Below are 13,637 nucleotides of genomic sequence, written 5' to 3'. Positions count from 1 at the left end.
AATTTAAAAGCTTTTCCATAGTGAGAAATAGAAGGGTAATCGTTCTAAGATGAACAATTTCCATTGCTGTAGTAGCACAGCTAATATTAGATTGAACATTTACATTGTTAAATTAAAGCCTTTGAATTTGTTCTAAATCGTCCTAGTGATGTTTCCAAATGGCATCTCTAAACTTGTAGTGTTGTATCTAGGTGGTTGAGATCCCCTTTTATTTTGGTTCTCCACACAAAAGGCTATTAGTTAAACCCAGGGTTAGGAATTCAAGGTGAACTGAGAATAGATCAAACATTGGCTGAAGGTTAGAAAGCAATGCATGCTCTTCACAAGAGGAAAGTCTGGGGTTGGGGTGAGGGGTAAGGGTGCCACAAAGCTCTGTATTAGAGCCACTACTGCTGCTCTTCATAAATGGCCTAGATTTAGAAACTTGTAAACTGGTAAATTTGCATATGATACTAAACCTGGTAGGACAGAGGATTCAGAGAGGCAGTTTGAGTTGAACAAAATATCCAACTTGATCAAAAATGATAGGTGAAATGCCAACAAATGTGAAGTATTGCACATGGGGACAGAAATAAGGGTAGAATTTTCTACTTTGGATGCAATCAGTGAAACCTGCATAAATTGCGCCCAAATTTAGCAGGCTACGAGTGTAATTAGACTTTTATTAGTTAATAACCTGGTCTTGTATATAAGGCATAATTTCAAAGTTTGCAGATAACACAAAACTCAAGTGAAGTATACAGTGAGGAGGATAGTAAACTTCAGGAGGACATAGACTGGTGCAATGGTGAGACATATAGCAAATGAAATTTACATTTTGGAAGGAAAAGTGAGGATAGGCAATATAAATGAAATGGTATAATTTTAAAGGAGGTGCAGCATCAGAGACCCGAGGGTTTACACACAGAAATCTTTGAAGATAGCAGGACAGGTTGATACAGCTGTTTTTTTTTTAAAGAAGCACATGGGAATCCTGGTGTTATAAAGAGAGACACAAAAGGAAGGATGTCGTGAAAAACCTTTATAAATCACTGGTTAGCTCTTGGGTGTTGTGTCCAATTCTGGGCACCACACTTTAGGAAGGATGTCAAGGCCTTGGAGAGCTTGCAGAAGAGATTTACGAGAACGGTACCAGGGATGAGGGACTTCAGTTATATGGAGAGGTTAGAGAAGCTGGGATAGTTCCCTGAGAGCAGAGAAGTTTATGGGGAGATTTAACAGAGGTGCTCAAAATTTTGAAGGGTTTTGATCAAGTAAATCGAGCAAAACTGTTTCCACCGGCAGGAGGGTTAGTAACCAGAAGATCAGATTTAAGGTGATGAGCAAAAGAATCAGAGGGGAGATGAGAATTTTCTTGACTCAGCAAGTTATGATCTGGAATGCACTGCCTGAAACGGTGGTGAGAGCAGGTTTAATAATAACTTTCAAAAAAGACAATTGGATAAATACTTGAAAGGGAAACATTTGCAGGGTTATAGAGAAAGAGCAGTAGTGTGGGACTAATTGGATAGCTCTTTCAAAGAGCCAGCAAAGACACAATGGGCTGGTAGGCCTCCTGTGCTTTGTTTCCATGTGCAGCAAATGCAGAGCTGTACTGAGCAAAGCTGATAGAATATTGAACTACACAGCCAAAACAGTTAGAGGAAGTCATGATCAACTGTGTATGCTCTGGTCAGACAGCACCTTGAATTCTACAAACTGCATGCTGACTGAAATGGGGACTTTAGTGCCTTTGAGTGGGTAAACAAATATGGGCTGAATTCCTGTCTTCATCTGTAACAATCTTGTGAAGTGAAAATTTGATTATTTCCTATGATTAATCACTGTATTCCCCAAGCTTTTCTAAGATTGTTAATCTTGTTTTCTTTAAAAATTTCAGCAGTAGTTGTCAGCATAAATATATGTATTCTATGAAATATAGTGCAATAGCTAAGGGTGAAGCTGAAAGATACCCAAGTCTTGGTAAACTTGCTATTAAATCAATGCAGAACAGCAAAGCCAATGAAAGGTTGAACGACCTTTGTGATGTTATGAAAATGCTTCTATTAAAATATTTTTTGAGGATTAGTGTGTTAGAATTATGGACGTTGGTTTATTTGGGAAAACTGAAAAGACTCCATGGATTTTTTTTTACAAGGGTCACCAAGAGGTCTTGTTTGAAAGCCTTTACTGGAAATCACATGCCTTAAGCTCAATAAACAACAGAAACTTTGGTGACTTGGGGAAGATGTTTATGAGAGAGGTGACATGTCAAGATTTATGAAGGTCAGGAGGTTCTGACTTGCTGTTTGGGGGTTTCACTCTTGACATATTGTTTTGGTTCAGTTGGAGTGTGGACTGTGTTGAAAAGCAGTTGGAGATCAACCTGCCAAGGGAGAAACACCCAGTTCATCTTTCCTGCACCTCTGAGACCTGGAGAGATCCAGTGTGTCAGCCCCTCTCTCTACCTCTTTGAAAAACCTGTGAATCTAGAGTGGGATAACTGAAACCCCTGATACCACATTTCTACTGGAAAGTCTACCAGACTAGTTCTCAACATCTCCAGAACGAACTGCTCCAGAAAATATTCCAGTGATCTGTCTCCGTATACCCAGATGCCAGACCAAAAGGGGCAACTGACATCCTTCCATTTTTTTTTCTTCAAGTATTTGGCCAAAGTATTTTTTTTTTGTAAAAGAGCTCCACGGAGAAAATCTCTATTTTTCAGTTAATCTGTGTGTGTGTGAGGTATTTAAAAAGGAAATTTTCATACTTCAATTTGTGTGTTGATGCTTTGCCTCGTTACTGGACAAGTCTGGTTTTATAATAAATTGTTAGTTTTGTTGTTTATTGAAGAAAGCTGGTTGGAATATTTTATTTGAGGATAAAGAGTCGAAGATATGATTGACTGTGTCGATAATTGGGTAAACATTTAAATATATGTTGTGTCCTGTGGAGAAGTGGAACTTGAAAAGAGAGTGCATTCCTCCGACCTGAGTTTTAACAGTCATCAAAATTTATAATGCTCTGGTCAGACAACATCTTAAATATTTTGTCCAGTTTTGGTTGCCAAGATCCAATGTTAACATTTTAGTGTTGGAGGCTCATTCCTAGGCTGAAATTCTACTGGCACATTAAGGAGCATGGGCCATTGAGCATCCACAAAGGAAGGCCCCCTCCCTGGAGGCCGCCTCAATGTACATGGTGCTCTCCCCATGCAGCAGTGACCCATTCTGACGCTGATTAAAATGTCAGTGTGGGCGTAAAATAGCTGCCAATAGGCCTATTAATTGGCCATCTACCACCAGTTGGTGAATGTCTGAGCTACTGTCGTTCCCACTCTTTGACTGCGGTGAGAGGAAGGCATTGGGTTTCCCTTCCAATGCCATTTTAACAACTCTGCTGCTTCCCAGCCCTCATGTCAAAGCTTTGGATTATGGAGAAAATTGGGGGTTTACTGCCTGCAAAGAAAGCGATGGAGGTGTGTTCTTGAAACTTTACAGGGTGGTTCAAAGAATGGAAAAATTAGATCAGCAATATTTTTAATTGCAAGGGTAGGACAAAGGGTCACAGGTTCAAACATGAAATGTAAATCTAGGACTGTGTTATGACCGAGATGGGAGGAGTGCACTGTTAATTCAGTCCCACTTCTCCACAGGTCACAATATAAATTTACATTTTCCCACTTACTGAAACTGTCAATCAGGTACTCTATTTTCCCCAGAATAAAGCACACCAACCAGATTTCTTTAATAAACAGCAAATCTATCTGTTTATTATTGAAGACTTGGTTTATAATGAAGTAAAAACATACATACAAATTGAAATATTAAAGCTGCTTTTTTATCCTAGACCGCGCGCACATACACGTATGAACAACCAATTAACTGAGAGAAAGAAAAGGGATTTTTGTTTACAGCTGTAGCAAAGAAATAGAAGGAATAAAAAGAAACACTTAGGCTGAAAAGAAGGTATGGAAGTCCTTTGTTTTGGGAAGGTATCCCAAAGGCGAATAGGCGGCTGTCAATGGGATCTTCCCAGAACAGTTCTTTCCAGGCGATGTTGATGATCAGTCTGGGTAGGCTTCCAAAAGATGTAGCAGAGAAAACTGCAGTTAGGCTTTACAGCAGAAAGCAGCAACAAGGATTTTTGGTCTTTAGCAGCAATGTAGCAGTAAAGGTTTCTTCAAATACAGAAGGAAATAGTAAAACTTGATGCAGGTTGTCTTTAAAGGTTCAGGGCTTCAAAGCGAGAAAAATATCAGCTGTCGTCTCCTGGTAGGCATGCAGCAACTCCTGATTTTAGGCCAAAAATCAACCGGCTTTTTTTAACGGTTCAAAATGAAACTCAAACTTTTTCCAGACACAAGTCCTGTGACAACCATAAATCTTGACCAGTCACTCCCCTGCAGAAGTGCCATGTGGATGATCCATCTCTGCCTCCTCCTGAAGTCCCCAGCATCACAAATGCCAGTCTTCAGCCAATCCGATTCACTCCGCGTGATAGCTAGAAATGACTGAACGCACTGGACACTGCTCTGACAATAGTGCTGAAGACCTGTGCTCCAGAACTTGCCGCGCCCCTATCCAAGCTGTTCTAGTACAGCTACAACACTGGCATCTACCCTACAATGTGGAAAATTGCCCAGATATGTCCTGTACACAGAAGGCAGAACAAGTCCAACCTGGCCAATTACTGTCTACTCTCGTTCGTCAGTAAAGTGATGGAAGGTGTCGTCAACAGTGCGATCAAGCAGCACTTGCTCAGCAATAACCTGCTCAGTGATGCTCAGTTTGGGTTCCATCAGGGCCACTGAGCTCCTGACCTCATTACGGCCTGGGTTCAAACATGGACAAAAGAGTTGAACTTGAGGTGAGAATGACTGCCCTTGTCATCAAGGCAGCATTTGATCAAGTATGGCATCAAGGAGCCCTAGCAAAACTGGAGTCAATGGGAATTGGGGAAAACTCTGTTGTTCGGAGTCGTACCTAGCGCAAAGGAAGATGGTTGTGGTTGTTGCAGTTTAATCATCTCAGCTCCAGGACATCACTGCAGGAGTTCCTCAGGGTAGTGTCCCAGGCCCAACCATCTTCAGCTGCTTTATCAATGACATTCCTTCAGTCATAAGGTCAGAAGTTGAGATGTTCGCTGATGATTGCACAATGTTCAGCACCATTCATGACTCCTCAGATACTGAAGCAATCTGTGTAGAAATGCAGCAAGACCTGGACAATATCCAGGCTTGGGCTGATAATTGACGAGTAACATTCGTGCACACAAGTGCCAGGCAATGATCACCTCCAACAAGTGAGAATGTAATCATCTCCCCTTGACATTCAGTGGCATTACGATTGCTGAATCCCCCACTATTAACATCCTGGGGGTTACCATTGACCAGAAACTGAATTGGCGTAGCCATATAATTACCACGGCTACAAGAGCAGGTCAGAGGCTAGGAATCCTGCGGCAAGTAACTCACCACCTGACTCCCCAAAGCCTGTCCACCATCTACAAGGCATAAGTCGGGAGTGTGATGGAATACTCTCCACTTGCCTGGATGGGTACAGCTCCAACAACACTCAAGAAGCTTGACATCATGCAGGACAAAGAAGCCTGTTTGATTAGTACTCCCTTCGCCACCAACGCACAGTGGCAGCAGTCTGTATCGTCTACAAGATGCGCTGCGGCAATGCACCAAGGCTCCTTAGACAGCACCTTTCAAACCTGCAGCGTCTACCACCTAGAAGGACAAGGACTGCGAATGCATGGGAACACCACCACCTGCAAGGTCCCCTCCAAGCCACACAGCATCCTGACTTGGAACTATATCGCCCTTCCTTCACTGTTGCTGGGTCAAAATCCTGGAACTCCCTTCCTAACAGTGTGAGTGTACCTACCCCACATGGACTGCAGCGGTTCAAGAAGGCACCTCATAACCAACTTTTCGAGAGAAAATAGCGATGGGCAATAAATGTTGGCCTAGCCAGTGACGCCCACATCCCATGAATTAACTTTCTGTTGACCTTCCTTTTATTTAAAACAAAGTTCAGCAATCTGCAGATGACTCAATGTCTATAATTCAATAATAGGTTCTTTAAAACATATTGTCCAAAAGAAACAGAAGCAATCTCAACAACTGTTAACAGAAAACATTTCTTGGCAGATTAGCCAATCAATAGAATGAATTTCCAAATAAAGTAATGGATACTGGTATCTTAAACGGTTGGTTAGATGGAGCATCTTTCTTGCTGGATGAATTAAGATGTGCCAAATGGCCTTTCTCAACCATATCGCTCTTGTGATTAATGCACAACTACAATGCGTTAACTGGAGTAACTTTCCTTTGCTCCCTTTTTAATTACGTATTGAATACCAACATCAGGCGAGCAACCTGTACAGCACTAGAGAACCTTTTTCTCTTTCTATGCTAGCCATCGTTGTGGCTAACAGAGTGCTACTGCCTAACTTCAGTTGAATTTGAGATGCAGGACTGCATCCAACTGGATTCAAACCTAGATTCCAGAGATGATAGGTATTTTAAACACACAATATGATGAATCTTTTCATTTGTTAATCTGTCTTCCTACCTTTTGTGACCTCATATATTCAGCAGCATCAGGCAAAATTGGAAACATTGTCTTCTATAGCATCTGCATACAGAAGAGGAACAGGGATGCAAGAAGTTATGAGCCAGAAAAAGGGCAGATGAAGGAGAATGTTGAGAGGAAAAATAGATTAAATTAGGATATAAAACTTCAGTTGTAAATGTTGGCAATTTAAAAAAAAAAGTTTTTTTTTGGGAGAAGTGATCACCTATGTTAAATGCAGACATTTCACACCACCCCTTATTGTACCATTAAAGTTTTCTTTTCTCTCACGCCTTGTTCTGGTCTTTGTACAAAGACCATCCATAAAGGGAATTTTGCTCTGCCTCACTTCAAATTGAAATTAGGCACCCTTTTATGTTTTTTTTTTCTCTGTTTTGAAAATGAAAAGTTGTATTTTGGTTAAATGCTTGACTATCAAATCTTATACACTAAAACTGATTTGTGTTTCTGTTGATCAGAAGAAGCCAAAAACAGATTCCTGACAACGCCCTCCAAGTGGATGCAGTACCTGAACAGTATATGAAATATAACATGAACTACAAATATACTGGCATGTGTGTTATCTTCAACAATAAGAATTTCCATCCAAACACAGGTAGTTTACACATTTCTTTACATGTGCTTGTGTGGAGAATAAACACTAACATTAGTTGAGAAAGAAGATTTCTATGCAGTTGTGTGTTCTGTGTAAAATAGAATTTGAATTGTGTTTGAATCCAGCTTTTTCACTATCATCCAGCTGGTTGGGACTGCTCTCACCTGGTTCCATTCTTATCTTTCTAATTGTAGCCAGAGAATCACCTGCAATGGCTTCACCTGCTCCACACAGTTACCTGTGGTGTCCCCCAAGGATCTATCCTTGGACCCCTCCTATTTCTTGTGTACATGCTGTCCTCAGCGACATCATCCGAAAGCACAGCGTTACTTTTCACATGTATGCTGCTGACACTCAGCTCTACCTCACCACCACTTCTCTCGACTCCTCTGCTGTTGCTAAATTATTAGCCTGCTTATTCAACATCCAGCACTAGGTGAGCAGAAATTTCCTCCACTTAAATATTGGGAAGACTGAGCCATTGTTTTTGGTCCCCGCTCCAATCTCCGTTCCCTAGCTACTGACTCCATCCCTCTCCCTGGTGACAGTCTGAAATTAAGACAGTCTGTTCGCAACTTTGGTGGCACATTTGACCCCGAGATGAGCTTCCAACCTCATATTCGTGCCAGCACTAAGACCACCTATTTCCACCTCCGTAACATTGTCTGACTTCATCCCGACTAAGCTCATCTGCTGAAACCCTCATTCATGCCTTCATTACCTCTAGACTTGACTATTCCAATGGCTGGTTTCCCACATTCTACTCTCTGTAAACTTGAGGTCATGCAAAACTCTGCTGCCCATGTCTTGACTCACACCAAGTCCTGTTTCCCCTATCACCCCTGTGCTCGCTGACCTACATTGGCTCCCGGTTAAGCAATGACTTGATTTTAAAATTCTCATCCTTGTTTTCAAATGCCTCCACGGCCTTGCCTGTTCCTATCTTTGTAATCTCTTACCGCCCCACAAGCCTCCAAGATATGTGTTCCTCTAATTCTGGCCTCTTGTGCATCCCTGATTTGAATTGCTTCACCGGTAGCGGTTACGTCTTTAGTTGCCTAGGCCCCAAGCTCTGAATTACACTCACTACACCTCCCTGCCCCTTCATCCTGCTTTCCTCCTTGAAGACACTCTTTAAAACCTACCTCTTTGACCATGCTTTTGGTCATCTGACCTAATATTTCCTTATGTGACTGTCATATTTTGTTTTATAATGCTCCTGTGAAGTGCCTTGGGATGCTTTATTACGTTCAAGATGCTATATAAATAAACGTTGTTAGTAAAAGTGTGGAAAATTAGGCAGAATTGCTGTTCTTAATCCCTATTCAGTGAGCTCTGCAAGTGTTGTGCAATAGGATCAGCCTTGGCTATGTTGTTTCTTGATGGATAAATACCCTGTCTGTAGTGACCTTGACACTTGCTACCAAGGCTAACACCTATAAACTATCCAAAGACCCATTCTTTGAGGGCGTCCGATGCCAGATGTAAAACTGATCCCCATTATGGAATCAACAGAAGGTTGGTGAGAGGGTAAAATTAAAATTATTTTTTTTCCCCTTAACGTTGTTAATAATCTTCTGTTCTTTTGTAGCAATGTCTAGCCGTAGTGGTACAGATGTAGATGCCGGTAATTTGGTAAAGACATTCCAAAAACTGGGTTTTCAAACTATGGTTCATAATGATCAAACATGTGATGGAATGCTCGCAAAACTGCAAGAAGGTAAACTAGAGAGATTTAGTATGGTTATAATACAGTTTAGAATTTTGCAGCATAAAAATCTGTGAATAAATTAAACTTGATATAATGTAATCGTGCACGTCATCATTTTCAGTTCCTCAAGTTACGGTATGAGTAATCACTTTTAGTATTGCTGAAAAAAAGACATGCTGTCAAAGCTTTTCGTCTTGCACTTATCAGGGCAGATGCAAGAATGCCAAATTTCAAAGGGAGCAGCAATTTATACTGCAGAAGAAAAGGGTGCTGAGTGGTTGGCAAGTCAACTCTGACCAAGCTGTTGCCATGGACAATGCACCTGGGGGCTATTGTCCCTGACATTTTTAATTCAAAAAAGCACAATGCCTGGACATGTTCCTTTTACCCGTAGAGGACAGGACCCCGCGCATGAATATACGTAGCTCTTAACAGGTGTAAGTGAGCCACATTGCGATCCCGACTGATGATCTTAATTTGGTTGTTCATGTAGTTCTTAGTACACCCGGAATTGTTCAGTAAGTGCTGTCCAATCGCAGATTCACATCTAATGTTAAACGTTGTGTTCTGATTTTTGTAAGCACGGCCTGGTTGAGTATGGTCAGTACTCTGCCTATTGTGAATAGCCGAAGGGATGTGCAGTTTGGTATGATTCGCCAGTCGTTGGGTGCATGTTGCCTCTGTACCTGGCATCTCACTGGCAATGGAATTCATATACCACATTACTCATTTGTGTGGCAGGCAGAATGTCTTTTTGGCTTAACGGCAGCATCCTGTTGGTGGAAAATACCACTTGTATTGCTGACTGCATAGTAACTGTGTGAAAAGGCTAGCTTCACCCATTGCTCAAAGTTTTGAGATATCTTGCCCCTCCATGGTAATTTGAGGCAGACTGGGCACTTTTCTGGTCTGAAAATTGTGTCATTAGGCCCATTCGTGTGTATGCGCTATACACAACAAGCAATGATCTGATCGGAGTAGCCATTACCCTGCTAAGCATTACACTAACAACCAATTTAAGATCATCAGTTGTGCTGGCAATGTGACTCAATTATGCTTGCTAGAAACTACATATGTTCATATGCATGGAACTGTCCTCTGCAGGCAAAAGGGAACATGCCCAGGCATTGCACCTTTTTTGAATTAAAAATAGTTCCCAGGTGCATTCTCTGGCAATGCCTCGACCAATCATGCGATATAAATTGTTGCTGCCTTTAAAATGTGGCATTCTTGCATCTGTCCTGATGAGTGCAAGACAAAAAGCCTCAACAATACGTCTCTATTTTTCAGCAGTACTCAAGTTCTGTACTACCAAGCCACTATTTGTCTTGAGATACTGAGATATTCCCACTTTAGGGAACAGCTAAGAATTTTGAATGAAAGTTTTCAAAATTGTGAAGGGTTTTGATGGAGTGAATGGGCGTAAACAATGTTTGGTTGGGGAGTCAGTGAAAAGGGGTCATCGACTTAAAATAGTCACAAAACAAGAAAAGTATTGAGGAAAATGGGCCATTGTGCCATGCAATGTTTTGCATTTAGATACAGAACATCTTTAACAGAAAAGCATTTTTTTCTTTTAATGTAAGTGACCAAAGAAAACATCCATCATTTAAAAAAAGACATGCATTTATATAATAGCTTTCATGACCACAGGACGCCCCAAAGTGCTTTACAGCCATGAAGTACTCTGGAAGTGGAGTCACTATAGTCATAAAACATTTTAAATAGTAAGCTACCCGACCCCAATCCCATACAGTTCTTCTCTGGTCCTTCATTTATTCCTCTGCCATCCAGCCGCATTCCCAGGCTTATATGTTGATATAAGATGGAATTTTAGTTGCAAGCTTTACTCCTGAGTGCTGTTTTAATTTCTCTGACCCGCAAGTAGTGGAGGGCCACTTTTCGTTTACCATTTTATTGCTAAGCATATAGCGCACAGAAGTTTTGCTAATTTTAGTTTAATGGTTAACCTTACAGTTGGTGCAGCTTTGTAGTTTGCTGTATATTGCTTTTGCTTCTCCTGTTGAAGCAATATTCTTTGGGATAACTTTCGATCTGTTTCATTAGCTGAATTATTCATCTGTGTATATGTGAGTTGCCTCATGGTTATTACACTGGTAAATTTAAGACCAATGAATAATGTTTGAAGTTTGTAGATTGTATCCCCAACTTGACCCTTTTTTTTGTTCAGGAAGATGAGGCAATTTTCCATAAATTGCACATTTTTCCAAATGCACAGAACAATTTATTATAGTAATGATTTTTTAAAATTGTTTCATTTTGTATTATATGATTTTTGTGGTCTACCACTCTTTTTAAGATGTTCCTTAAAACCTATCTTCTTTGTCCAAGCTTTTGGCCACCTGTCCTAATTGCTCCTTATATGACATGGCATCAAATTTTGATGATGCTCCTGTAAAGTGCCGTAGGATGTTTTATTGTGTTAAAGATGTCGTTGTCATCATAGATTAAAAGTATTTCCCCCCTAGTATAGTGATCCTGCTCAACGAAGTGAAAATTCTAAGTCTTTTTCTTGCCTGCTCCCTCCCACTCACGGCAAAAAGGGTGACGTTATCCATTCCTGTGTTGAGATGTAAACCAGTTGAAGTATTGCTAAGCTTTATACTTGTATTTGAACAGCAGGATTGACAATAAAACCTGAGAAATGATGGGTGTTTGCTGGTGATGACCTTTTGGGCATGTTGAGCCATTCATGATCCATGAGGCCTAATGTGAATGATTTCCATGAGGCTGTGTCTCTTTGGATATATGTGTGTGTGTGTATATATGTAATGATACAGAGGGATGTAGTGTGCGAACATATGAGATATCCTGCATTTTTTTAAAAATACTTTCTGCTCAAAGCAGCATTGGATGATGGAACTAATTGAACTATAAAAATGGAAATTCAAATTACAACTAGAATTTTTTTTTTGTATTTGACTAATGCATTATCCCAATTATTTCAATCGAGTTGCATTATTTATTGTGAACTTCCAGTAGTGAAGGTGTTTTCACTCTAATTTGTGCTGGCTATTCCATGGACTGCATATTACGCACGTACAGTGGGTGAGCAGAGAGAGTGTTCAAAATAGGCAAGAAAGCTGTACATATCTAGAAACACATGATTGAGCTTCCCTTAGGGAGAGCTATAGTATCATCCACTGCAATAACCTGTGTATAAGACTTCTGCTTCTTTTTGACTCCACCTTTTGATCACAAAACAATTTGGCTATTGTAGACAACTTTGTTTGTTTCCATAAACTTGGAAACTGTTATCTTGATGATTGAATCCAGATTTGAAGTTAGTGGCATCACATTATTTTTGCATTTTAATTCATCTCTTTTTTTGTTGATAGCTGCCAAGACGGACCTCAGCCAGATGGCTTCTTTCGTCTGTATTTTTCTTAGCCATGGAGATGAAGGGATGCTTTATGGAATAGATGGTGCTAAAGAAATTAAAGAATTCACCAGTATCTTTAGAGGAGATCGATGCAAAGCTCTGGTTGGCAAGCCAAAACTGTTCTTTATACAGGTAGGAATGGAAGTGTGTAACATGGTTGCGTTCTTAGCCACTAAAACTAGAATGCAGTAGTGTACAAGTACTTGTTTTTTTTAGTATTCAGTATTTTCAATGGCAGGTAGTAGGAGATACACACAAATGGCCCCAGAGCAGGTACGCTTCCAATTTCCTCCTCTTTGGGGAAGTGCTACAGCAGCTGGTAGTTTCGTTGAGATTCTGAACTTGCTAAGTGGAGGAATGTGGACTTTAATACAAGTTGTCAATGACATAATGTGTTTGTACACCAATATGCAACTTCATTTTGTGTCATTTGTGAACTAAGGTTTTAAAACAGTACAGAATTGCTGAACTGAGTTTAAATCATGAGTTTATTTAGTCCAACCTATTTGCATAATTTAGTTTAGTTTAATTTAGAGATACAGCACTGAAACAGGCCCTTCAGCCCACCGAGTCTGTGCCGACCATCAACCACCCATTTTTATACTAATCCTACACTAATTCCATATTCCTGCCACATCCCCACCTGTCCCTATATTTCCCTACCACCTACCTATACTAGAGGCAATTTATAATGGCCAATTAACCTATCAAACAGCAAGTCTTTGTGGGAGGAAACCCACGCAGACACAGGGAGAACTTGCAAACTCCACACAGGCAGTACCCAGAATTGAACCCGGGTTGCTGGAGCTGTGAGGCTGCGGTGCTAACCACTGCGCCGCCCAAAGATTCACATATATGCTGCTCCTTTGTGTGTTTGGTCTAATTTCTTCAACATTATTTTGTGATGGTCTTTATGCTAATGGATCATTCAGCATCCTCCACCAAGCACTGGAGTAGAGCCAGGCATGGATCACATTCTGGAATCACCATGTACTGCCCTTAATTGCACTGGCTGATTTGCCTTTTTTGTTCCCCCAAAAATTAACTTATTGCTTTGCGTTGATATCTTGCCACTTCTGAACTCTTCCAACATTGAGCCATCTTAAAGGGTTCAAATACTGCTTTAAGTGCAGCTGTGGATACATTCAACAGATGAGTGTGATAAATTCATGAGCTGTCCAGCAAGCCTGGTACCTTTGTCAAATTTTCCTCAGCCTGCATCCACTAGGATTAACTCAACTGCCCAGGGTTATTCAAGAAAAGATGTATTGTAAACACTAACACAAGGAAAGGAATATAACCAGGTGTGCCCCACTGAAGGCACCACTGATTTGCTGAGGT

At 40.7% G+C, this 13,637-nt stretch overlaps 1 protein-coding gene across 4 annotated transcripts in view; it reads left to right on the top strand.

Annotated features, from left to right (window-relative positions):
* The window catches only part of casp3b (caspase 3, apoptosis-related cysteine peptidase b), a 72,195-nt gene that overhangs the window by 38,005 nt on the left and 20,553 nt on the right, over positions 1–13,637 (top strand). For all 4 annotated transcript variants that reach the window (XM_068029390.1, XM_068029387.1, XM_068029388.1 and 1 more), the window contains 3 exons: positions 7,046–7,182; positions 8,774–8,902; positions 12,253–12,428. In XM_068029390.1, the coding sequence (XP_067885491.1) occupies positions 7,046–7,182; positions 8,774–8,902; positions 12,253–12,428 (442 nt within the window). The remainder of the gene's footprint in view (positions 1–7,045; positions 7,183–8,773; positions 8,903–12,252; positions 12,429–13,637) is intronic.

Source organism: Heterodontus francisci, chromosome 4 (genome assembly GCF_036365525.1).
Source record: "Heterodontus francisci isolate sHetFra1 chromosome 4, sHetFra1.hap1, whole genome shotgun sequence".
NCBI classification, from domain to species: Eukaryota; Metazoa; Chordata; class Chondrichthyes; order Heterodontiformes; family Heterodontidae; genus Heterodontus; species Heterodontus francisci.
This window is presented reverse-complemented; position numbering and strand designations above follow the sequence as displayed.